We start from the raw sequence: 26,223 nt of genomic DNA, 5'->3' as shown, positions 1-26,223 counted from the left end.
TGGCGTAAAAAAAAACTTTGGTACATCAAGGGTGATCAAGGTTGTCGTTAATTTCCATCGAAATTGTGTGTGTAATTTCAGGGAAGAGAGCAAATACCTGTTTGGGGGGTGGGGGGGGTCAAGACTACCCCCGTAAACCCTTGTAACTATTTCAGATTTTGATTTGGTTGGTACATTTTGGTGCATCACGGGTGATGAAGGTTGTGGTCATGTTTCATCAAAATCATGTGTGTAGTTTAGGAGGAGAGAGCAAATACCTATTTTGGCGAGGGTGGGGGGTCAAAAATCCCCTGTTGACCCCCTTAATGAGCGCAGATTTTGATGCGGTTAATACACCTTCGTTGGGCATCAAATATGAAGCTTGTGGTCAAGTTTCATCGAAAACGTGTGTTTCATTCAAATGATAATGACTGAAGTGTTTACGGACTCACTCACTCACTCACTCACTCACTCACCTACTTACGGACACTGCTTGATCGCATAACTTCACTAAACTTTAAGTGAGATAATAATAATAATAATAATAATGAAAATTATTTCAACAAAATTATTAATTCGACTTTTCTATATATTTATGATGAAGCTTTGTTGAAAATTTGATGACAAAATCTCAAATGGTAAAAACGGTATGGCCCGGACAGACAGACAGACATACAGACAGACAGACAGACAGACAGCATCAAGGGGAAAAATCTCCCGAAGGCTGACAGAAACCTTGTCACAACATGAAATCTATCAAAACAAGGACAAATGTGTCCAAGAGCCGAGTCCTAAAGGCAATAACAACAACTTCCGATATTTCGTCACGTGCCTTGATGGAGCCAATAGCGAGCCCCGTCATGGAGGCTCCTGCTCATGACGAGAAAATCGTGTATTTACGAAATTACAACAAATTAAATGGAATAATCTTTAAATAGTAACGTGAACTTTTCGAAACTTTAAAGCAAATGTCCGAATATATTTAAAAGTTCATGATAGACGCTCTCAAAAGGCACCGTCTATGTGGGGATGTGTACATGTGTTTAGTATCTAAGAAGATCCGGATCCTGGAAGAAGAAGAAGAAGAAGAAGAAGAAGAAGAAGAAGAAGAAGAAGAAGAAGAAGAAGAAGAAGAAGAAGAAGAAGAAGAAGAAGAAGAAGAAGAAGAAGAAGAAGAAGAAGAAGAAGAAGAAGAAGAAGAAGAAGAAGAAGAAGAAGAAGAAGAAGAAGAAGAAGAAGAAGAAGAAGAAGAAGAAGAAGAAGAAGAAGAAGAAGAAGAAGAAGAAGAAGAAGAAGAAGAAGAAGAAGAAGAAGAAGAAGAAGAAGAAGAAGAAGAAGAAGACGACGACGACTCTTTTTCGCTAGCGTTTGCAACGCGAGACGCGGCAAAACCCCCTGGATCAGACATTATTTGGTATTTTTTTTCGTTCTTCAATTGGCAATAAAATCGGTTGGCCTAAAAAAGCAGGAGAATCGGCAACGATGTCATTTCCACTTGACCTTCGATGAATGTACCTTTTTATGATCACGACGTGAAGTGCTGTGTAAAAGTTAAACAATAATATTAAGCGGTGTATTGGTAAGATCCATCAGACAATTTTTTTATTTTTTTTTGAAGACATAAAGTTACCTTGCATCACCTTTTTATAATTATTGTTCGATGTAACATCTTTCCACAGATCAAATGTTTGTTTGTGTTTTTTTATTTTTTAAATCCAAGTAGGAAGTTGGCGAATTGATGCCACTCAGACAGTTCCGGGTTACGACAGCATGGCGGCGCCTCTTCGCTCCATGTGTGGGAGCAGGGGACTCCGCGTGTGGGATGCGTTTACGCGAGTCGTGACGAGTCAAGGGGTCCGACGCCCGTTCGTAAGTTACTCTAAAGATAGTCAGCAGGACGAGGTGGGAGACCGCACGGTGCCTTCTGTTCCGGGTGGTGGCTCAGGGCTGGGGTTAGCTGGTGCGCGAATGACGGGGACGGGGTTGGCGGGCAGGCTACGAGCTGAGGTGCAGGTTGGCGAGAAAAATCAGCAGCAACAGGAGAACAAAAGCGAGGAGGAAGAGGAAAAGCAAGAGAAGCAGAAGCAGAATATGGCGTACGCCAAAAAGGTTGCGCTGCGCATGTCTGGGGTCATGCTCCTGAGCGGAGGCGTCGCTGTGGTCTACGTGTTTGGTGAGAGAGAGCTGGGTCACCACGCACGACCTGCACCACACACCACGTGCGGCACTCACATTTGTTACGAGTTGGCGCGCGCACATACACACACACACACACACACACACACACACACACACACACACACACACACACACACACACACACACACACACACACACACACACACACACACACACATACACCTGTCACGTTGGATGTTTCACTCAAAGAAATTGCCTTGAACTTGGTCTGTGTTGTTGTTGTTGTTGATTGCATCCAAATATCTGACTTGTCATGAATCAGCTCTTTTTTTTGTAGTTGAGCTTTGTTTTGTGATACTGATGAGAAGTTTATATACCTCGTGTTGATGGATGGTGTTTTTTTTTTTTCTTCACAGAGATCAAGGCTCATGGAAGAGCTGAGGAATAGATGTTAACATAGAGATGGAGCAGAGGGACTTGGCATACAGGTGATGATAGGTAAACAGACACGCCCGTAGGCGGCGATGGGTCGCGGAGCATGGAAACTATAAGATATAGAGCAAGATGGATGTCACATAGCGAATAGGGAATCACCTTTTAAAGATTATGCATATCAAATCTCCTCTAGTTCCATCTACTGATAACTACTCGGTATCCATTTGAATGAAAAGTACCGAAAATGCGGTTTGAAATTGGAAATCCCCAAAGTTCGAGGGGGTGCTGTGGGTGAACAAAGATCTAAATCGAAAATCCGGCTCGACCGTTTGTGCACAATGTATTTCAGACGATTAGTGTGAATTTTCATGACCATCCGACCATAACCCGAGGAGGAGTAGCATTTGGCGCGAAGGCACCTCCAGCTCTCGCATATTATCGATTTTTGCACTAATTGACCTTTGACCCCTGACCTAAACAAAATCGGTCAATATGTCCTGAGGCAAAGTTGTAGTACTCATTGAGTACCATGAACCCGCAAAGTTTCATTCGTATCGATGCACTCACCTGGTCGCAAGGGGGCCTTCAATTTTCGCCAATTTTCACGCATACCCTAATTGTAGGGGGCGCTGCTGCTAAAGTATTCCATATATCACAAAAACCGGAATACATTTCATAGAGCATTACCTGTAGATCATTTGTGCCAAATTTCATAACCATACATGGGATAATGGCTTTCGGAATTGATTTCGCGTGAACGGTACCGATTTTGAAGGTTTTTCGGTTGTTGCGAGGGAACCAATGCGTCCCAAGCAACCATCACAATTTCCAAAGCACGAGGTCATAAGATGTACCTACCACCCGAGTTTGGTCAAAATCCGCCCACGTTTACTACCAATTATGCTGATGACAAACAAACAGACAGAATTACTGACAATAGGGGTCACCTATTTCGGCAACCCAATATGCAGGCAGCGTAAGTAGGGACGTCCAGACTCAGGAAGGAAACGAAGTAGGCTGGATGGACGAGGAACAGGTGAGTAGATTAGAAAAGGGGGGGGAGGAGAATGTGGAAAGGTGCTGTTGGACAGGTGAGGGGAATCAGTGAGAATAGAAAAAGTCGGGAATATAACACGAGGCTGTAATGACTCGCCATTTATATTTGCTGGAGAGACGGACTCGGGGTGACTTCCACAGTTGAGAGAAAACCGGGGGGTGAGGGAGGGGTGGACGTGAGCAGTTAGCCTGGATTTGGGAAGGGTACCGAGATTTGGGTTTCTATCCGAGTTATTGTGGCCTGGTGGGGATGTTGAGGAGCACAGGTGGGGTGAGACAAGAATTGAGGTGATAGAAAAGTGATAGTCCCCCAACTTCTGTAGCAGGAGAGCAACAAACCTTCCTTTCCCCTCGGCTTCCTTTTGAGTAACTCCAATTACCTCGGGTTGATGGATTCCACCATTTGCAGAGATGCACGGAGAGATCTGTTAGCACCAGCCCACAGAGGACACCATTTTTTCATGGCAATGTGTGTGAAGGCTTTATGCACTGTTGGGGAGTTGAGAGGTGTTACCTCTGGTTGATTTTTGTTTTGTTTTGGTCGGCCAAATCTCAGCTCTGAGAAGAGCAAGGTGGCAGAGGATAAAAAGCCAATGTGGTGATGGTGGGGCCACACGGTTGAACACACCAAGCAAGGGAATGTATGAAGAACAGGAGTGGAGGAAGTGATCACCTTCAAACCAGAGGGATGGGTTTGGCAGGGTTAAGTTGGGGGTTGGTGGGGGGGGGGGGAGCTGAAAAGTTGCTGAATAGGGATTGGGGATTGGGATATATATTTTTTTAATTATTTCAAAAACACAAAATATCTGCAGATTTAAAGCCAACCAAGCTTGTGTGTATGAGCTTGTACATATATGAGGACGTATCAAAATGTTCCCAGACCCACCCTTGTACAAGCAAACTCCACACAGAAGTCACATTCAAAATGTGATCCCATTTATAATAGATTTTTTGACTTTTGATAAACCATTTGCAATGCTTGTGAAAAGCTTGGAACACCGGATGTAGGTCGTTCTTTGAAACATCTTTACACACAGTGGTTATAGCTGACTGAAGAGCATGTGTCGGTGAAATGGCTGCCTTTCAGAAGTTACTTTGAGGTCACAAGGTGTGCATTCCTCTGAGTATGGAAGATGATGGATTAATGTCACCCCACTATTGGTTAGAAATGCATGGACAAGCAGTGATGCCCATCATGATTCATTGATTGTGTTGAAGGATGCACTTGTGCTGTAGGAGCAGATCATGGTGTTTGCATCACACAGCCTTGATGAGAGAGGTGAAAATGTCCTCCTAAAATGAACCACCGGTATCCTTCGCGAACAAATTTGAGGTGAACAACCACCTTGGAACATCGAAGAAAACTATGGACATTGACTTCCCATGGGACCTGGGAGTTCATAATTTTTTTGGCTATATAGATGAAGATGACTTCCACAGACAACTCTGGGTATTCGTCATGGAGTTGTACAGGTATCCCCATGTTTCATCCTCAGTGATTGTTGTCAACAATGGTTGAATTGTTATCCACAACAATCGTTCAACCAGCCTTGGTGGTGTAATGCTGAGAGCGTCCGCTCCGAGTCTGGGATGTCGACGATTCAAAGCCCAGCCGTGTCATACATAAGACTTTAAAAATGGTACATGCTGCTTCCTTGCTTGACATCCAACATTTAAAAGGATAAGAACACAAACATTTCCCATCGGTTAGCATCCATGGGTAGGGAGAAATTCCTCTGTAGGAAGTGCCCCACTGAATCCACCATCAGGTGCTGCTACACGGTACACATTTACGTCGATAATTTATGCCCCCGCCCTCCACACCCCCACGTGAGGTCGTGGCCACTTTGTCAATATTACCCCCCCCCCCCAACACACACACACACACACACACACACACACACACACACACACACACACACACACACACACACACACACACACACACACACACACACACACACACACACACACACACACACACACACAGTTGTGGCCATGCAGAGAACATATACATACATACATACATACATACACACATGCATACATTATTTTTTTTTTGCCTTTTATAGGTATTGATTTAAATGACTCATTACCGTGTGTACACCGCACAACTCCCACCACATTGTTATTAGCCCGCGCTCGTGAAGCGAAAAGCGGGGTTAAGCAATCAGTCTCGTACGTGCGGACATGCATGTCTGCATGTTGTTCCCTTTTCTCTGGACCCGCTTGTTGGATTGACACAATTTTCACCATCCATTCGACTATTCATGTGGAATGTTTTCATGTTAATTATGACATCGTGGGTCACGTGATCTGGTAGCCATGTTGGAAAAAAGGAGAAACGTTGGACCTCTGTATCTCCGAAACCGCTCCATGGAAGAAATTGTAACGTGGCACCTGTCAAGTGCTCTCCATGGGGAATGTGATTATTTATTATTATTTTTTTTTTACGATGTCATATGTGCCTTTATGATGACGTCATAATTGCATACGTAGAATTATACATCCGATCAGTATGAGAATTGTTGAGTCATCTTGGAATAAATTGGTCAGCAGAAAAAAATTTATGATTCCAACGGTGATGCGATTCGGCAGACATTTTTGTTTTAATTTTTTTTTATTTTAAACTTTCAAAATCATACTTCTCTAAAGCAGCTGAACAGATTGAGGAGAAACTTTACAGGTATGACCGATTATCCATGAGGAACAAAAAGTTCCCCACCTATGATGTCATAGGTCACAAGGTTTGGCAGCCATATTAGATTTACCCTAAAACCTTTAAAAATCTTCTCCAGAATGGCTGGACAGATGGAGTAAAAACTTCACGCACATGTTCCCCAAGCTTTGGGGATGCCAGTGTGTTCATGAATAATTGATAGGTCAAATGGCTTGGCAGCCATATTGGATTGAAGGAAAATATTTTTTAAAATTCTCTCTTGAACCGCTGCATCAATCGACGTGAAACTTCAAAATTATGATCTAATAGTGATGGGGAATATGTTTTGAATTTCCACCTGATCGGATGCATGGTTTGACAGCCAGAATTATTATTATTTTTATAATAATGAAAAATTATTATTATTATTATTATTGGTATTATAATTGGCACCCTGAGTGCGGAGGCATTATGTTTCCGGGTTGTCCGTCCGGATTTTCGTTTACGCGATAACTCAAGAAGCAAATTGTAGAATTTCATCAAACTTGGTAAAAAGGTAAAGTAAGACAGGGCAATTAAGTGATTAGATTTTGGGCCAGATGTAATAAAGGTCAAGGTCAAACTGAAATTTTACTGTTTACACCCTAACTCAAGAAATATTGGACAGAATTTCATCAAACTTGGTACAAAGGTAAAGTTAGACAGGGCAATTAACTGATTAGAGTTTAGGCTAGATATGATAAAGGTCAAAGGTCAAATATGTCAATACTCAAGTGCTTGTGTGGGAGAGTGGAGGCATACCCGTCGACTGCACGCAGTCAAATTATTCTAGTTTAAAATTCAAAATCAAAATCTGTCAAAGGTCAAGGTCACAGTGAGGTGAAACATTCGATTTTTTTTTTTGATGGTTTGGTACAGAATCATCGTAGAAACTTCTGGTTTGCGTCGCTACCTTCTCTCGAGACAGCTTTTATTAGACAAGGTCAGAGGTCAAGTTGACGATTTCGTAAGTACCCGTCTATGACTGCTTGTTTGTGTGTTTGTGTGTTTGTTTGTAGGCACGATAACTCGAGAACGGACGAAGCTACCAATGTCAAATTAGACCACGTGATTCAGGAGGGTGATGGCTTGCGCTGATTAGATTTTGGTCAAAATCTGTCAAAGGTCAAGGTCACAGTGAGGTCAAACATAATTTCGTAAATTAATGTGGAGAAATGGAGTATTTTTGCTTCGCTTGACGTTCTGAGTTCGTTTTAACTTCAATTTTAATTTTGTCTTTGGTTTTTGCGATCGCTTAGGACGCTTAAAACTCGGTTGTTGAAATTCTGGTAAAAATCGGATGTTTTGGAGACGTTTTAAGATTGTATAAAAAATATTTCACTCGCGCGTCACGGGTCGTCACGTGATGCAGCGCACTCGAGCAGACGCGTCGTTGACTCACGTATGGTTTTGCGTGTGCGCGCTGACGGTGTTTTCGATAAAGATGGTGTTTAAAAGTCATTTTTTATCCCATTAAAGGTTATCGTCGCATGCCTGACTCGCTGAGCCGTCGGATTATGTAAAGATTGTTGGTGGATGGCCGAATATTACGGTTTTGTGACTGATAAAATAATTGCGTGGAGAAATGGAGATTTTTGCTTCAGTCAACGTTACGAGTTTTGATGGTTTGGTGCAGATTCATCGTATAAACTTCTGGTTTGCGTCGCTACCTTCTCTCGAGACAGCTTTTATTAGACAAGGTCAGAGGTGAAGTTAACGATTTCGTAAATACCAGTCTCTGACTGCTTGTTTGTCTGTTTGTTTGTCTGTCTGTTAGCAACTTTACGGCAAGCGGCTTTAGCAAACACTATCAAATTTAATCCACAGGTGGGCAATGAACCTTGGACGACCTCATTAACTTTTGGGTCCTATTGGATCAAAGGTCAAGGTCAAGGTCACGAAAAGATCAAAATCGTTTTTCGCTCATAACTTCGTCAAAAATGATCTGATTTACTTCAAACTAAGCTTATTGTGAACCTTATTCTATTTGTCACTTATAATCCTACCCATTCCTATAGTGAAAAATGCACATTTGTGAACATCGGTAGGGTCCGAAGTTTTGGGGGTCATGGTCATTGGTCAAAATTACATATTTTCCATTATAAATCAAAAAAGGTTAGGAATTTGCGTGTTTACTATGGAAGACATTATATATCAATTCCTTTATTGGCTTTCATTTGACACCATAACCTTTGACCTTACGTGGCCTTGAAAGGTCAAAATGGTTTAATTGACTTCAAACGAAGACTAAAATATTCCTTATTCTATTCCTTATCATCAACATTCAGGTTAAGGATGTATCAAATTTAAATTTGATCCCCAAAATAACTTTATGCCTTAAATGGGCAGGATTTGTTGTGCCTGGCTCCACTTGTTTATTTATATTATCATTATTATTATTTTGTTTTAAATAAGGCTCACTTGGATATGTCTGGATGGGTTTGAGGGTAGAGGAGTCTCAGCTGAAACCCGAGTCCTATCCAGGTTCCTCCTGATGACTCCATCTTTGCTTTTTGCTTGTTTGGGTTCCTTCTGATGACCCCAATGCAGTACTTATTTTATTTGGTCTTCCATTTGATTTGAATTTAATTTTCTATTACAAATTTGCTGCCAGAAGAGTTGGCTCACACCAAATCCTTCTAAAGACTGTGCGGGGTAAGAATTCTGTGAATACCATTGAGTTGCAACATTTAAATGATTCATTACTGCATGTGCACCACCAAACTCCCAACACATTGAGAGAAGCTCATTGCAAGTTCAATTGTGAACTTTCTCAGCATTTTGACAGTGCAATGGTATATATCATCTGCATAATTTTTGATGTTTATTGGAAAACAAACTTCCAATACGTGCAATAATTTAGTGGCCCCAAGTGTTCCCATCTTCTGGTGTAGTTGGTCAGGGGAATGTTTTATTGCTAACTCTTACAAAATGGCTGGCCAGGCCTGATGTTAGACTGAAGGTGGAAGAATTTGTAATTTGTTTAAGGTGCCGCTGATAACTTCCCGACCTTTTGCAGAAGACAACATGGAATATTTTGTGTCCACCAAGTAATGCTAGCAGCAGGGACACCAGCTTAAAATCCAACTGAGGGATGGTGCACTTTGTCATGTAATGCTGTGCCTGTGAAGCACCAATCCAACAGTTTATACTTTATAGTATGGTCGGGAATCAAACTCAAACTATTGGAAAATGCAGTTTAACATGAATAAATGTAAGGTGCCGGAGATGGTGATCGTAATGAAAATGGGGATCACATGAAGCAAGGGGAAATCTTGTAGCGTGTCACACAGGAGAAGGATCTCTCAATGGTGAAGAATCACTTTTAAAATTCTAGTATCTGGATTGGGATCCTGATTTTCACCAAAATCTAATCGATTCGTCCTTGACACGCACCCAACCTGTCCACCACATTTTGTCCAAATCCGTCATAACTTTTTTGAGATATGTTTCTTACAGACGGGGGTGAAGACTTAACGTTTGTACACCTTAGGTGACAGAAGTTCTTGGGGTGGTTTTTATTATTTTGTATGCAAACTATGTCAGGAAGCTTTAAGTAGAGGTAACAGGGTTTTAGGTTGTATTCATAGGAGGATAAATTATATATGACAAAGGTAGTGCAACACAACTGAAGGAATTTAGTGAGGCCACATCTGGAATATTGTGTTCAGTTTTGGTCATGGCATCTGAGGAAGGACATAGCTTCCGTAGAGAGGGTACACTATGAGGCGATGAGGTTGATTCCATGGCGAGCTAGACAAAGCTATGAAGAGCGGTTGAAGGAGACAGCACTTTATACGTTAGAAAAGAGGTGATTATAAGGGAATTTGCTTGAGGTGTTTAAGATGAAGAAAATAAATGCAGGAGAGTTTTTCAGCAGATTGACATAAAACCAGGGCCCATAGCCTGACAGTGAAGAATATAGTTCAGACAAACATTAAGGCAAGGGTCTTTCATTCAGAGAGTATTGTTCATGCATTTAGGTTTAAATTGGAATTTGAAACAAATTGAAAAGTAGTGGCAACAGAAAGAGTAGATAGGTTTAAATTGGAAATAGAGGGGCGCATGGATATGGGCAGGAATTGTAGTTATCCTGCATGTGGATTGGTATACATGTGCAGTCATTGTGGTGTCTGTGGGAGGATCTGCCTTTATCCCCACCCCTCCTCCTTCCAAAAAAAGAAAAGTTTAGTGGTGGTATTAATAACGAAAATACCTTCATGTTGACTATTCTTTTGTTTGCATATATGGCACCTCCCTCCTCCCAACATTTAGATGGTGTCAGTTGCTTGCGACTGATTTGTTTGGTCCTGTGTTGGGGTAGCGCAGGCATGATGGGCCGAATGGGCTCCTCCTGTTTCAAAGTTCCTTGCTATCTAGTTGAGGTGTGAAGTTTTGCCCTCACTGAACGCTCAGCTTTGTTAAGCCACAACAAAATATACTGCTTCTGATGCAATCCGCATGCACATACATTATGTATTTAATTACGTCAAATACACGTATACATTATGTCAAATTTAAATTGCGTCATGGCTCCGATATATGGCGACTCGACCTTGTGTGCTCCATTTATTTTATTCATATTATCTATTTTTATTGTTCATTCTATCGGAATTTACACTTGTGGAAGAGAGGAACTACTCGTGATTCATATCAGCTGTGGTGAGTGGTGCAGACAAGCATTATCTAATCAGAATTTGATCGAGAAGATTCTTCCTGATCCAAACCAAAGGCTGAGCCGTCGTGGCACTCAAAAGGGGTGGCGGCACAGGAAGTGTGGGGTGTCCTGACAAGATTGCTTAAGCGAAACAAACGTCCTCCATTGCCAGGCATCTTTCGAGCCAACATCCGTTTTCATCGCCATATAGTCGACGAGCTTACTTGCCATATAAGTACTCTTCAGAACTTCAGAGACTGTTCAGTATTCTGTATGACAGAAACTTGGCTTGATTCATCCATCCCTAACACCGCTGTTCACATCCCCGGATTCACGCTTCATCATTCTGATCGTGTATTCGAATTGGTGAACAAGGAGAAAGGTGGTGGATTGTGTTTCATGGTGCACAGACTCCAAAATTATCTCTCATTGCTGCACACCTGAGTTGGAAACTCCAGTCATTCGTTGCCATCCTTTTTTACCTTCCACGTGGATTTTATCCATTAATCTTAATTGCTGTTTATCCACCGCCTGAATTCAGCATGTATTCGCAATTGAGCAGCTTTTAGACATTCTTATTCAATATGAAAACACAAATCCAGGAGCACTATCCATCATTGCCAGAGATTTTAATCTTTATTATAATTCATGGACCGATGTTTGTGCGTTTGTAGGTTTGGTTGTCGGGCTACTACTCCTCGAGTTCTGGGCCAATTACATCCAGCAATGATCTGCATAACCCCAATTAATGTATCGGGGTGTTTTTATCTTTGCCGGTGGTCTTGGGGGTGGGGGAGGGATGGGGATGCAAATGATCTATGTAAATGTGTATCGTGTAGCGCCGCCTCCAGGTGGGGGAGGATATTACAACTCTCCACCATTACAGTACAGTATTTCTGTCCCCACATTTTCCAGTGCAGTGAGGTGTTTTGAATTATAAGCAGTATGTACGTTTTTTGCTTCAGTCACATAACCCGGGTTATTAATTTTTCCTATACGGAGCTGTCACTTACCTATACACCACCCAAATAAAGGTATGCGTCAGAAGAACGTGTTGCATGCTTGTAACAAGACAGAACAGACCAAGACAGAATGCCGGTTGGGTGGGTGCTCTGCTCGTCATACCGATTTGAGGAAGGGATTACCAAAATTCTATCAGCACGTTACTTATAAAATGCGAAAGGACATGCTTTTGGATCATTGCTGCAGGACAATCAAGTATGCATATCATTCTCTGCAGCGTGCCCCACTCGGTGATTCCGACCGCAACATTATCCATCTCGTCCCCTGCTTACCAAGAACAACTGAAGCACCAGAAGCCTGTGAAATGATCGGTGCCCCAATGGACCCCAAATGCTATTGACAAGCTTGCGTGGTTGCTATGCATGCATGGACTGGAGCATCTTCATGGAAAGTGCCGCTGACATCGATGATTGCTCTGACATCATCTTGCACAACATAAAATTCTGCAGGAAATTTGCATCCCAATGAAAACATTGATAATATATTCCAATGAAAATCCCTGGTTCATTAAATCAATTTGCAGCAAAGTCAGTTCCAAAGATGACACATTTAGATCAGGAAGTGATGTGGAGTACGAGCTACGCAAGGGCATCAAAGACACCAAGTGTGATGACTGGAAAAAACTGGAGGAAAACATAATGAGTGCGAATGCTATAGAACTCTGGCAGGGTCTCCACATGATCACTGGTTATAAGCCGAAGTTGAAAACTCCAGTGAATGATGATGACACATTGCCCAACAAACTGAATCTTTTTTTTGTAGCAGATTTGATCATCCAATGAGCGCAGTGCCAACCACAGATTAAGTGGCTCCTCATGCTTTTGTGATCTCTGAAAACGACACTCGGCATGCTCTGATGAACTTGGATGTTAGGAAAGCGACTGGTCCTGATGGTTTCAGCCCCTGCCTGCTGCAGTCTTGTGCTGATGAACTGTCAACCATTCTAACTTCACTTTTCAATTGGTCAAAAGCTTTGTAAAATTCCCCGTGTTTTGAAAAAGTCCATAATTATCCCTCTGCCAAAGCGTTTCCCAGTGAGTTGCCAAAATGATTATAGACCAGTCGTGCTCACATCCATTATGATGAAATTTTTCGAAATGTCTAGTTTTGCACTACGTGAAATCTGTTCTTCCTGTTTCCCTTGAGCCTTATCAGTTTGTCTATCGCTGTAATCTATCAGTTGATGATGCTGTTTATGTATGGAGCATTCTATGTATGCAATTATGACATCACAACGAAGCCACCTATGACATCATCCAAAAAAATCGCACTTGTTTCCCATGGAGAGTTCTTGCCACGTACCAAGTTTCAATTTTTTCCATGGAGCGGTTTTGGAGATACAAACATCCAAAGTTTTTCCTTTCTTCCAACTTGGCTGCCATACCACGTGACCTATGCCGTTATAATTATCATTTAAACATTATACTTGAGTATTCGCACCTATAGTGAAAATTTTGTGTCAATCGGATAAGCGATTGCATAGAAAACAGAGAAAATTAGCATGGACAGACAGACGGACAGACAGACAGACAGACAGATGGATGGACGGACAACCCTGAAAACATAATACCTCTGGCGACTTTTTCAATGGAGGCATCAAAAAGTAACGAGTTGCACTTGAGTCAACAAGTCTAAGAATGTCTGATCATGCAACATGGCAGTCCATGTGTTCTTGTCCAGTTTTGCCAATGTGACTTTCTTGCCAATAGAGGGCGTAATTGCATTGCTGGCAGATGTTTCATTCTGTTTGGAATTGATAGACTTTTATTTTGTGTAGCCCTAATTCTATTATCTGTCATAAAGCAAGTCATGGACGATTGAAAAGTTGATTGTGCTCACGTTGTGCTTGACATGCATTCAAAATTCTTCTTCTGCTCATAAGTTAAGATTGAAAGGAAGATTCATTATTAGTAAGGCAGTCTTTAAGTGAAGGTCATGTCCTGAGTTTAGCATCATTGCAGCTGTCGGATCACTTTGTTGTTCTCCAGATATCACTTACCTTCAAGTCAGATGGCCAAATACTTGAATCTCATGTCCTTCTCGATTTGTATTTTTAAAATTTGGACATCCTTTGCTTGGCTTGTCACCCTTCCTGCATCTTGCTGTGAGCATTTCCTGAATAACTGGTTTGAAGAGATATTTAACTTCCTTTGATATTAAAAAAAAAAAATTGTGAACAAATATATAAAAAGTGCCCAAAAACATTTGAGGTGTTATTCTGTCCGGCATTGTCTCTCAGTACTATGGAATAAGTCTGCGTGAAGAGGTCACTAGAAACGACCTTGTCTGGGCGCTTGTTGTATAAACGCTTTTCTGTTGTTTCAGATGGCTTCAGCAGCCAATCTGGTTGTCAGCTTTGATGTTATCATGCATGGTATGGAATTTTTTTTTTTTTTTGAAATGGCCCTTTAGATGAACAGAATTATTCACATTTCTCGATCAAATTTTGCTTCTTTATCAGTTGGTTGATATAATAAAAATAACTACTGCACCCTTTATGGCTATAACTATGCATTGGTCCTACCTTAATTTTTGATTTGCATTCAGAAGTAAGAGATGATATTAAACTTAGGAAAGAATAGATGGCCCTTCACCTTAAAGGTCCAGTGCAATAGAGTTTCGTGTTTGGTTTAATTTTTGAAAAAGCATTTTTCTCGAAACACGTATCCATCACCATTTATTTGCATAAAAACTTTGAAACAAAAACGATCATGCAAATTTCAGATTTGTTGAGTACCCCTATTTTCTCACCCTCATAATCCATTTCTGGAACATTATGTGACCCTTTTACGTCATCCCAGGAACGCTATTGCATCCGGAAGTGTATCCCGGTAGAACAGCATAGCACCCATGGATGCTCTACAATAGTTATTTCATCTTCCACTATGGAAAGATGAAATGAAACGCCGAATTTGCTCATGAACAATTTTGCTTTGTAACATCAAATATTTGTTAATCGGCTTGACCAGATGTGTTGCTGCCTACATCTGCAGAGGCATTCATACATCCGCATGACCAGCAGTGTTCGGGGTATTTATACATTTATTTTTAATGATGAAAATATGCCGGCATCCATATTAATGAAACCGGCATTCGTACATCATTTTTCATCAATAAAGTTGAAAATTTGTTTAGTGGTTTGGTACATTTTCTCCCTCCACACTCGACTCTTCTCGCCCTCCATCCCATGTTCGACTCCTGGACACCACTCCTCCCTCGCCCTCGACCCCTACTCACTCCTCCTTCGCACTCGACCCCATGCCCTCCTCTTAAAAAAAATATTCATTCCTGTGTTGCTACCTCTGCCACCATAGATGGATGGAGGTTATGTTTTCACCTCTGTCTGTTTGTTTGTTACTTTGCGAAAGAAAATTTCGCCAAGTTTGTTGGTCTGTCTGTCTGTCTGTCACACGATTTTTGGCCACAGTTTTCAAGCGATCGTTCTGAAAAAATTTGTGTGTAGGAGACCGGCCACGGACGGTAATGCTAAATTTTGGTGAAGATCCGAATCTGGATCCGGATCTGAGAATTTTTTCAGTGATTCTTCACCATTGAAAGATAGGGCCAAAACGATATGTGGCACAATATCTCAAAAGGTTATGGATGGATTCCGACGAAACTTGGTGGACAGGTTGGGTGTGTGACGAGGATGAATCAATTCTACTCTGGTGGAGATCCAAATCTGGATCCACATATGATAATTATTTAATTAATATATGATTCTTCACCATTGAGAGATGGGGCTAAAAGAGATATTGCATATCTCAAAAAGCTGTGTACGGATTTGGATGAAACTTGGTGGACATGTTGGGTGTGTGACAAGGACTAATTGATTCGATTTTGGTGAAGATCTGAATCCGGATCCCAGAATTTTTTAAAGTGAGTCTTCACCATTGAGAGATGGGGCTAAAAACTATGTATAGCATGATATCTCAAAAAAATTGTGGATGAGTTATGACAAAACTCTGTGGATGAGTTGGTTAGATAAGAACACGCTGATTCGATTTTGGTTAAAGTTCAAATTCAGATCCAACCTATCTATCAGTGGCATACAAAATGTAAACTATTCAGCCTGGCGGAGATGTGTGCTCCATTGAGTGCCGTTCTGTTTCACCAAGTTGTCACTGAGTGATTTTTCATTTGTCTGTTTGACTGTGAGCAGGACATCTCAAAAAGTTATGCACAGATTCGGCCAAAACTTTGTGGACGTGTTGGGCGTGTGACAAGGGTGAAGTGATTCAATTTTGGCGAAAATCTGGATTTGAGAATGTTAAAAATTTTAAAAGTGATTCTTCACCTTTGAGAGATTTAAAATTTCCCTGCACTCTGCTCCCCTTCTCTGTTTCCCTGCACTCCGCTCCCCTTCTCTGTTTCCCTGCACTCCGCTCCCCTTTTCTGTTTCCCCGCACTCTGCTCCCCCTCTCTGTTTCCATGATCTCACTCTCTCCAAAAGGATAGTCTGTCAAACCCTCCCATCTATTTTCTTCTCAATCCTCTTGAAGAAGTTCAGTCACTCAAGCTCATGGGTCCCATTATCAGCTGTGATCTTCTTGAGGAAATTACATTTTATTGTGGCCTCCAAAGCCAGCTGCTGAATGGGCATCCTCTGTTGTGCAAAGTCCTTATTTTGCACACCTGAACTCTTGTCCATCTACAAGGCCTTCATCCACAGCTTACTGCAGTACTGCTCTCCTGTCTAGTTTGGTGCTGCTGCCTCACGCCTTGCTTAGCTTGATACTGTGGAAACCAAGGTCTTTAAGAGTATTGAAATCTCCCATGATGAAGCTAAGTCTATGGACCTATCTCTGTCCCTTCATAGACAGGTTGGTGGTCTCTGTTTTCTCCCACTTCCATTCTGGCTTTGCACTCTCTGTTCTTTTTGTGCGCACCTCCTCCCCCAGTTTCCTACCGGGCACACGTGCTCCACAGGCAACCCCCATTTCGTGAAACTCCCAAAATCCAGAATCACTGCTCACCTCCACTCATTCATTCCTCTTTTTTCCCCCCACTTGTGGAACCAACTTTCACATTCTCTTCAATGTTATATTTGCCTCCAAGTCTTCAAAATAGCTCTTCACTGCCATCTCAAATCATTCCCTATCCAAGACCTCATTTGCCATCCATGATCTTTTCTACCTCTGTTAAATACCCACTTCTTTCCACATTTCCAGTTTTTTTTTCATGAGAGTTTGCCTCTGTATCCATCTTGTCCACCTACCGCATCGGCCTCTTCCCCTCATTCTTGCCCGCATCCCTTGTTTGTCTTTCTTCGTCTATTTTGTCCTTCGGACCTGCTGTTGGTGTCCCTTTCTGCTGTTCTTTTTCTTCTGTTGCGTCCCAATGTCATCATTGTTCTAGCTCTTCCATGAGCCTTGACTTTGTGTACAAAGAAGAAAAAAGAAAAGCAAAACTCCTGAAATAAACTTTGTAGGATCTGTGACTGCCAAACGTACTACTACTTCCTAGTTCACAAAATTGCATGACATTTTGAATGCAATTTTTGTTGATTGGTATGCAGCCTGCGGCTGCTGGTTGCATAATTTTCTGGAAGGGCGGCTGTACCACTGATGCAGTTCCCCTGTTACCAATAAGCTGGTACTCATTTTGCCGACCTCTCACGTATGATAGGCTGAGTCAACCCACCTGGTGCTATTTCTATGGCTCGACAGGAGCTCGAACTTAAGAGCCTCGGATCTTAAGGCAGCCACCTTAACTGTTAAAGCTTGAGTCACATTTGCTCTACGGCTAGGATACGGCGGCCGTACCCCCCCCCCCCCGAATTGACAGAAACGTGCGGCAGCTGCAGAGTTTCTGAGGTGGTCTCAGGGTGGCCCTAGGCCGCATGGTTATCTTTTACAGGCCGTAGGGGTCTCCGTGGAATTAGAGCGCGGAGTTATAACTTTTTTCATTTCTAGGTTGGCCGTAGCAATTCGCAAAGCCGTAGCCATGAAGTAGATCTTCCACGTTGACCGTACGTAGGGCATACGGTGGGCTTTTGTTATTCGTGTGGCTGCCGTAGGCTCTTATCAATGAAAAATGAATTTTGCCAACACCCAAAAAATTACGGCGGCCACACTATTTCCACGTTCGCCGTAGGGTAGTCCTAAGGTGTCCCTGTGTTCAACGTACGGTGGCCTTGCGGTCTGTGTGACTACCTGCGGGCAACGCAGGGTCGATGCATGGTTCCCCTATGCCCGCCGTGCGTCCTACGTACAGCCTCCGTGGCAGTCTGCGTCGACCGTGCGCTACCGCTAGAGATCGGAGTAAAGGTGTTTGCCACCAGTGTTGGGTACAAAAGGCGATGATCCGATAATAAATAATTATCGAAGTTTACTTTTTTATCGGACTATTATCGGAAGTTAACTTCCAGTTAACTTCCGATAACTCGATTTTTATTTTTTTTTATTTTTTTTATTTTTTTTTATTTTTTTTAGTCCCATAATGTCCGTTAATTTTTTGTCCGATAAGATTTTTATCGTTTCCAGGTTGCATTTCACCGAACTAATTAATTATCAATGAGGAGAAAAATGTACATGATTATAGATTACTTGTTTTACAAGATAAAGCTGAATCAGGCCACCACGTGAAGAAAAATGGAAGAAGAAGAGGAGGAGAAAGAAGAAGAAGAAGAAGAAGCCTTGCAATGGCGACTTCCTCAGCCATGCGGATGCAAGGCTCTGCAGGTACTTGGTTCGGTCAAGGTTGGGAAACCCGAAAAATAAAAACGTATGTGACTGCTACATTGTGTGACTGTGGAAATACTGCGGCCGCCCTATAATTGCTAGTGGCCGTAGATTTTTTTAGACCCTACGGCCGCCGAGCCAAATGTGACACGCATAAGCCAACAGCAGGCTTCATTTTGAACTTAGTTTTGCTTGTTCTTTATTTATGTCATTGATATCACTCAACAAGCCAGGTGTTATCCATGTCACTCATTAATAAAGCATTGTGGCGAAGAAGAAGAGCAAGATGAGTATTAACAGCTCAGATTTTTTTATGCAAGTTCTTAAAAAGTGTTTTGTCGTGCCTTCTACAAGTAGTCTGAAACGCTGAAACACCTTTTTAAAACAACTGAATAAACAAAAACAAATTCTGCCCCCTCAATTGTACAGTTATTGTTTGATGGATTGATGAATCTCATCAGGTAGATGAGATGAGCTCTTTTTTAAGTTCATCTGTACCCTCTCTGCTCTTCCCCATCAAGATTTGGAAGCACTCTTCCAATGTGTCTTAATGGGAGAGACGACTTGTATAGTATCTTCAAGAATAATTACCCCACGCACACAAAGCAAGATGTGGGGTTCAGCAGTTGGTTCATTTCTGTGTACAAGTGTCGTTTCATGATGGAGGAACAACTTGATTCAAGTTGAATGTTCCATTTTGAACACTAAATCGGAACATGAATTGGAAAAACCAACCTGTAGTTTAGTGGTACGTTGGCTCTGAATTTGTCCCGATCGGACATGAACACAGAGGAATGAGATAGTATTTTTGCTCTGTCTGCCTGCCTGGCAGTGAAACAAAATTTAAAATCATTCCAAATGGGAAACTTCCTGTTTTTAAGGATGTTGTAATGCACACATACAACAGGCACGAATAGATAACGCAATGTGTTAAATAAGGTGGTGTTTAAGACGCATCAACAGTGGTAAACCTCCGGAAACGTTTTATTTTTTATACCACCTTTAAGCCTCTATTTTATTTCAATTGAATTATTATTTACTTGAACACTGTAGAACACAAATCGCCTTTCTACTACTTCCAAAACCTTTCCGTTTGGCATTACTTGTCCTTGTTCCTTTTAAAAGTTAATTAATTAATTGATTTATTTATTTATTTTCAAGCAAAGTTCCCCAGCCATTATGTAATGATTGTCCCCAGCCATTATGTAATGCATCATGATGTTTCCAACAGCTGGCAAGATTTGCCAGCTATAAGATATTCTGCAGGTTCTGCAATTTGGATAACACGCTACCTGGCACGTCTTTGTGCCAACTCTGTTGGAACGAGATTGATTATGCTTAAAAAAAGATATCTGCATTTTCGGATTCTCTTTTGGGTTGTTTTACAGCATACCTTGGTTTATAAGGAATGACCTTTTGGGACCTTGATATCATTGAAGAGCTTATTTAATTTTTGAAAAGGCCGCAAATTATGCTTTCGGCTCTCACAATTATCTTTCCTTGATCATGTCTGGGGATAAACCGTCGTGGTGTAGAATGTGATATATCAAAAGAAGGGAATTGTGAAAGTTTGCAGTTTGTATTGTCATGGCATTTTCATTGTTGAGCTTGCTTTTAAACTTCTCTTATTTGTTTGGCAATCTTTTACCTCTAACTCTTGCCTTTGCAATGTTGCATTACCTCACTTTTCAATGGTGATGGAATGCATTTGAGTTTGGCTTGCCATCTCTTTGGCACACTTCAAAGCATTGGACTGATGACCCCACACTGATGTGTGCCTCTTGTATACAGACATTTTCATCAGTTTAATGCAGGATCTTTAATATACCATTCTTCCTGTTGGCAGAGGAGTGCTTCAATCGATGAATGAAGGTTGGAGTCATGCTCCAAAATTGGATTATGCCCTGCATTACAGACTTTGTCAGACAAATCATTGTTATTGTCTGGGGGATGAAGCAAGTTGTCAGCAAAAATAAAATATTAAAATAAAATAAAAGGTTTCCACCTATAATAGATTTACATATGTGGTTGCTAAATGAGGTAGAGGGGAGGTTGCTGCCTGCCTGTCTGTCTGAAGGATGAGTGATGTCATGGCAGAGGGTGGGGTCATAAAGAGGATTTTCCAGAGTCAGAGAGATCGTTGATGAAGAGTAGGAATAAGATGAGGCCGAGAACACTGCCATGGGGCAATCCAGCTTTGATGGGGAGAGGAGATGAAAGGATTCCGTTGAGAGTCGCACATTGGCTACGAGAGTAGAGGAAGTCGGTAACCCAAGAGTGGAGTTGGCCTTGGATGCCACAGGCAGAGATTTTGGAGAGCAAGGTGGGATGTCAGACTGTATCAAAAGCTCAAGATGCACTACATGGCCAAAAGTATGCGGACACCCCTTCTAATTAGTGGATTAGGCTATTTCAGCCACACCCATTGCTGGCAGGTGTATACAATCAAGCACACAGCCATGTAATCTCCATAGACAAACATTGACAGACGAATGGGCCGCACTGAAGAGCTCAGTGACTTTCAACATGGCACCGTCATGGGATGCCACCTTTCCAACAAGTCAGTTCGTCAAATTTCTGCTCTGCTTGAGCTGTCCCGGTCAACTGTAAGTGATGTTATTATGAAGTGGAAACGTCTTGGAGCAACAACAGCTCAGCCAGGAAGTGGTAGGCCACACAAGCTCACAGAACAGAACCGCCGAGTGCTGAAACACGTAGCACGGAAAAAAAATTGTCTGTCGTCGCTTGCAACACACAGTACCGAGTTCCAAACTGACTCTGGAAGCAATGTCAGCACAAACACTTCGTCAAGAGCTTCATGAAATGGGTTTCCATGGCCGAGCAGCCGCACACAAGCCTAAGATCACCATGCGCAATGCCAAGCGTCGGCTGGAGTGGTGTAAAGCTCACCGCCAATGGACTCTGGAGCAGTGGAAACGCGTTCTCTGGAGTGATGAATCGCACTTCACGATCTGGCAGTCCGACAAACGAATCTGGGTTTGGTGGATTCCATGAGAATGCTACCTGCCCGAATGCATCTGTAAAGTTTGGTGGAGGAGGAATAATGGTCTGGGGGCTGTTTATCATGGTTTGTGCTCAGCCCCTTGGTTCCAGTGAAGGGAAATGTTCATGCTGCAGCATACAATGACATTCTAGACGATTCTGTGCTTCCAACTGTGGCAACAGTTTGGGGAAGGCCCTTTCTTGTTTCAGCATGATAATGCCCCCGTGCACAAAGCGAGGTCCATACAGAAATGCTCTGTCGAGGTCGGTGTAGAAGAACTTGACTGGCCTGCATAGAGCCCTGACCTCAACCCCATCAAACACCTTTGGGATGAATTGGAACACCGACTGCGAGCCAGACCTAATCACCGAACATCAGTGCCCGACCTCACTAACGCTGTTGTGGCTGAATGGAAGCAAATCCCTGCAGCAATGTTCCAACATTTCGTGGGAAGCCTTCCCAGAAGAGTGGTGGCTGTTATAGCAGGAAATGGGGGGGGGGACCAACTCCATATTAATGCCCATGATTTTAGAATGAGATGTTCGATGAGCAGGTTTTTCACATACTTTTGGCCATGTAATGTTTGTCTCGAAAGACAGCCCTGATATAATGTCCGACATTGGTGGCCTCATCTATTATTGGGAGAGTCGAAGCAGCATGTCCAATGTAGTGACCTGGTCTGATTGTGAATTGATATTAGTTTAAGTCATTGGAGAAATGCATTGATTTTATTGATGACCTTACTGATGACGAGACTTAAGCTAATAAGTCTGTAGTTAAGGGGGTCAGCTTTTGCCTCTTTTTATGTAATACAGTGATCTTGACTGACTTCCAAGCAGATGGAATATGAAAATCCATCCATCCATTGGGACCATATTCTGTACAGGGCGCCGGTGATGCCGAAGTAGTCTCCTAGGCTATTGGGCACAATCCTGGATGGATCACCACTCCGATGCAAAATACTCAAATTGCTCAATCATCCCAAACTTCTCCACCTTCTCAGATCCAGGAGCATTTGGGTGCAACTGGGAAGGGTGGGAACTAGGGTTGGACGATATCTCGATAATATCACCTCGATAAGATATGAAAGAAATATCATCGTGATGATACATTTTTAATATTGTCTATATTGGCACATTTGATTGTGGAAAAAGTGGTGTGTGGTATTGTAAACGAAAGATTTTGACATTGTCATTGATTTTAGTTAAAATATTGACATGAAGGACTCATTTTATCACAACACGATAGTCCCAGTATAAAAACAAAACAAGATATATGCAGCACCATTCTCTCTTGTCATCGTTGTCAGGTCAGGTTAGATCTGTGACCTGCTACAGGTACCATGGAAACCTGTACTAACCTGTTCCATGGTCGGGTTGTCGGCGACGAAACCGTCTCCCCCACCAGGTTTTCTGGTGAGGAGGGTTTTGGATATGGACACCCAGCAGGATTAAAAACAAAACCTGTCAAAGGGCGGAGGAGCTCCTTGTGAGCCAACGGCCATCCATATCTAGTGCCCAACTGTGTCTGCGGACGTCCTCCTGCAGTTGGGGTACTTTTTTATTAGGAGGTTGGTGGCAGGATTTGCACTCCGGCCACCGTAAAACCCTTCATTCCGCAAAACACAAAAACGCAAAAAAAAAAGCTCTGTCCAATAAGCTGACCCCAATGATAATTGAGGTAACACCGGTCAACGAGCGTATTATGAGATTAAGGATTCGTCACTCCTTAGGTGTCATTTCCCTGGTCTCTGTTTATGCTTGAACTTAGGCGAGTGATCTCACCGTGAAGGATGCATTCTACGCCACGTTCGAGTCTGTAGTTGATCAGTGCCCCAGACGAGATACACTTCTAGTCTTGAGGGATTTCAATGCATCGACTGGAACTGATAGGGATGGTTATGAGACATGTGTTGGTCCCCATGGGTCTGGAACTGTGAACCTGAATAGCACCAAGTTCCTTGACTTTGCAAGAAGTCATGGACTTGGGGTGGCTGGTTCATGGATTCAGCGCCCACAAGCTCATCGCTGGACTTGGTATTCCAATGCTGGTGGTACGGCAAAGGAGATTGACCATGTGCTCATTGATGGTGGTTGAAGGATGATCCAGAACTGCAGGGTTTACCGGAGTGCTCAGTTCCTCAATACTGACCACCGGCTTGTTGTAGCAACTCTAAAGCTGCACCTTAAATCCTGGAGAATGGTACCATCCCAGCCTAGGCTGGATGTTGGCAAGCTCAGGGATGAGAGAGTTGCTAAGGAGTTTGCGAACAGGCTGAGTGGACACTTGGGGGGTCTGGGTGCTTTGGGGGGTCCTGAAGAGTTGTGGAGTGCCTTCAAGACCACCGTCCTTGATGTTGCCGGTGGATGTCTTGGAAATCACCGCAGGGCAAAGAAGAATTTTGTCTCTCCGGGACACTGGATACCATTGACCAGAGTCGCAGAGCTGAGCTGTTCAGGGAGCTGAGGCGTAAAACTGTACGTGCACTGAGGGTGGACAAGGAGGCCTATGTGCGAGGAATCTGTGAGGGGGTAGAGCATCACCTGTGGACAGGTGATTCTCGTCCCACTTACAGGGGAATTCGCGCATTGCGTTCATCCATGCCTATCGCTCGGAGTACTGCTGTTAGAGCAGAGAGTGGTAGGCTCTTGACAGAGGAGTCTGAAGTGAAGGCCCGCTGGGCCAGTTACTTTGAGTGGTTGTACCAGGCTGATCCCCCAGCTGTCGAGTTGGACGTCAAGGGTGTTACAATCCCTGTTGCTGACCCTCGAATCAACTGTGGTCCACCTTCGCTTGTGGAAACACGGGCTGCGGTGAAGCGGTTGAAACGGGGCAAAGCTCCAGGGATCTGTGGCATCCATGCTGAACTTCTCAAGGCTGGTGGAAATGCTGCACTCGTGTCGTTGCATGCAGTTTTGCGCTCTGCCTGGAACACAGGCATCATCCCAACTGACTGGAAGAGGGGCCTTGTTGTTCCTCTCTGGAAAGGGAAGGGTGATCGCCAAGACTGCAACAACTACCGAGGGGTGACGCTGCTCTCAGTGCCGGGCAAGGTCTTTGCTCGGATAATTCTTGATAGGGTTCGCCACCATCTGCTTGAGCACCAGTGTCCAGAGCCGTCAGGCTTTACACCAAAGAGGTCAACGATTGACCGTATCCTTGCTCTTCGTGTCCTCACCGAACGCAGACGAGAGTTTCGGCAGGGGCTGCTTGCAGCCTATGTTGATCTCTGTAAAGCGTTCGATTCAGTGAATCGGGATGTCCTCTGGAGGATTCTTGGTCTTCATGGGGTGCCACCAAAACTGATCGATCTGATGTCTGAACTCTACTCCGGTACTGAGAGTGCTGTGAAGTGTGGTGGTACCATCTCTGACTTATTCCCAGTTGTTACTGGAGTTCGTCAGGGGTGTGTACTGGCCCCCACACTTTTCAGCACTTGTTTGGACTGGATATTAGGGAGGATGTTGGAGAGATCAAGCTGCGGTGCATCGTGTGGGAATGTCAAGATCTCGGACCTTGATTTTGCAGATGATGCAGTCATCTTTGTGTATACTTTAGATATCCTTTTGGGGGCCCTTGAGGTGCTGAATGAGGAGTCTGAGCCGCTGGGATTACGGGTTTCTTGGGTCAAAACTAAGATCCAGGCTTTTGCTGACATCTTGGATGCTGCTGTCCTGTCTGTGTCTGTTTGTGGTGAGGATGTTGAGGTCGTGGAGAGATTCACTTACCTTGGCAGTGATATTCATGGCAGACGTCTGGGTCGGGCCTGGGGAGTCATGGATTCACTGGATCATGGGGTGTGGCGCTGCCGGTACCTGTGCGGGAGGACGAAAGTCCGAGTCTTCAGGTCCTTGGTACTTCCAGTCTTGCTCTATGGGTGCGAGACTTGGACTTTGACCAAGGATCTGAGACGGAGACTTAATTCCTTTGGTACCAGGTCTCTTCGGAGAATCCTTGGCTATCGCTGGTCGGATTTTGTGTCCAACGAGCGGTTACTGAGAGAGACTCGGATGAGATTTGTTACCTGCATAGTCCGTGAGCGTCAGCTGCGGCTGTATGGACATGTGGCTTGTTTTCCTGACGCTGATCCTGCTCACCAGATTCTCTCAGCGAGGGAGTCTCATGAGTGGAGGAGGCCAGTGGGCCGACCACGTGCCTCATGGTTGCAGCAGGTTGACCATCATCTCAAGGAGATGGGGATGGGCCTGGCATCTGCCTGGGGGATGGCCAGACGGAGGCCCCTGGAGTACCGGCAGAAAGTGGACGCAGCGACGCGCTGTTCTGGCACATGCTTCCATACCTGACCTGAACGAGCCAGCCACCGCCTTTTACCCTCCAGAACAACACATGTCCAATGCACGCGAGTGACCCCTGAACTTTGTTCAAGTCGATCGATATAGTATTCAGTGACAGTGTGAATGTTGTTCAGCACTCGCCAAGTGGCTTCAGCACTCCAACAAAACGGTTGATGAGAAACGGCTCGCTTGGCAGGCGATTAGCAATCATCGAACTGTCATATTAAACATACACCTCCCAGAGATGCCCAAAA

General features: G+C 43.3%; 1 protein-coding gene across 2 annotated transcripts in view; it reads left to right on the top strand.

The window, feature by feature from the left end:
• Positions 1-1,714: 1,714 nt before the first annotated feature.
• The window catches only part of TIMM50 (translocase of inner mitochondrial membrane 50), a 151,961-nt gene continuing 127,452 nt past the window's right edge, over positions 1,715-26,223 (top strand). For both annotated transcript variants that reach the window (XM_085888132.1, XM_085888134.1), the window contains exon 1: positions 1,715-2,152. In XM_085888132.1, the coding sequence (XP_085744258.1) occupies positions 1,750-2,152 (403 nt within the window). In that variant the 5' untranslated portion in view covers positions 1,715-1,749. The remainder of the gene's footprint in view (positions 2,153-26,223) is intronic.

This window comes from Eptatretus burgeri, chromosome 7, assembly GCF_056783735.1.
Source record: "Eptatretus burgeri isolate ZD-2024b chromosome 7, Ebu_testis_v1, whole genome shotgun sequence".
NCBI classification, from domain to species: domain Eukaryota; kingdom Metazoa; phylum Chordata; class Myxini; order Myxiniformes; family Myxinidae; genus Eptatretus; species Eptatretus burgeri.
This window is presented reverse-complemented; position numbering and strand designations above follow the sequence as displayed.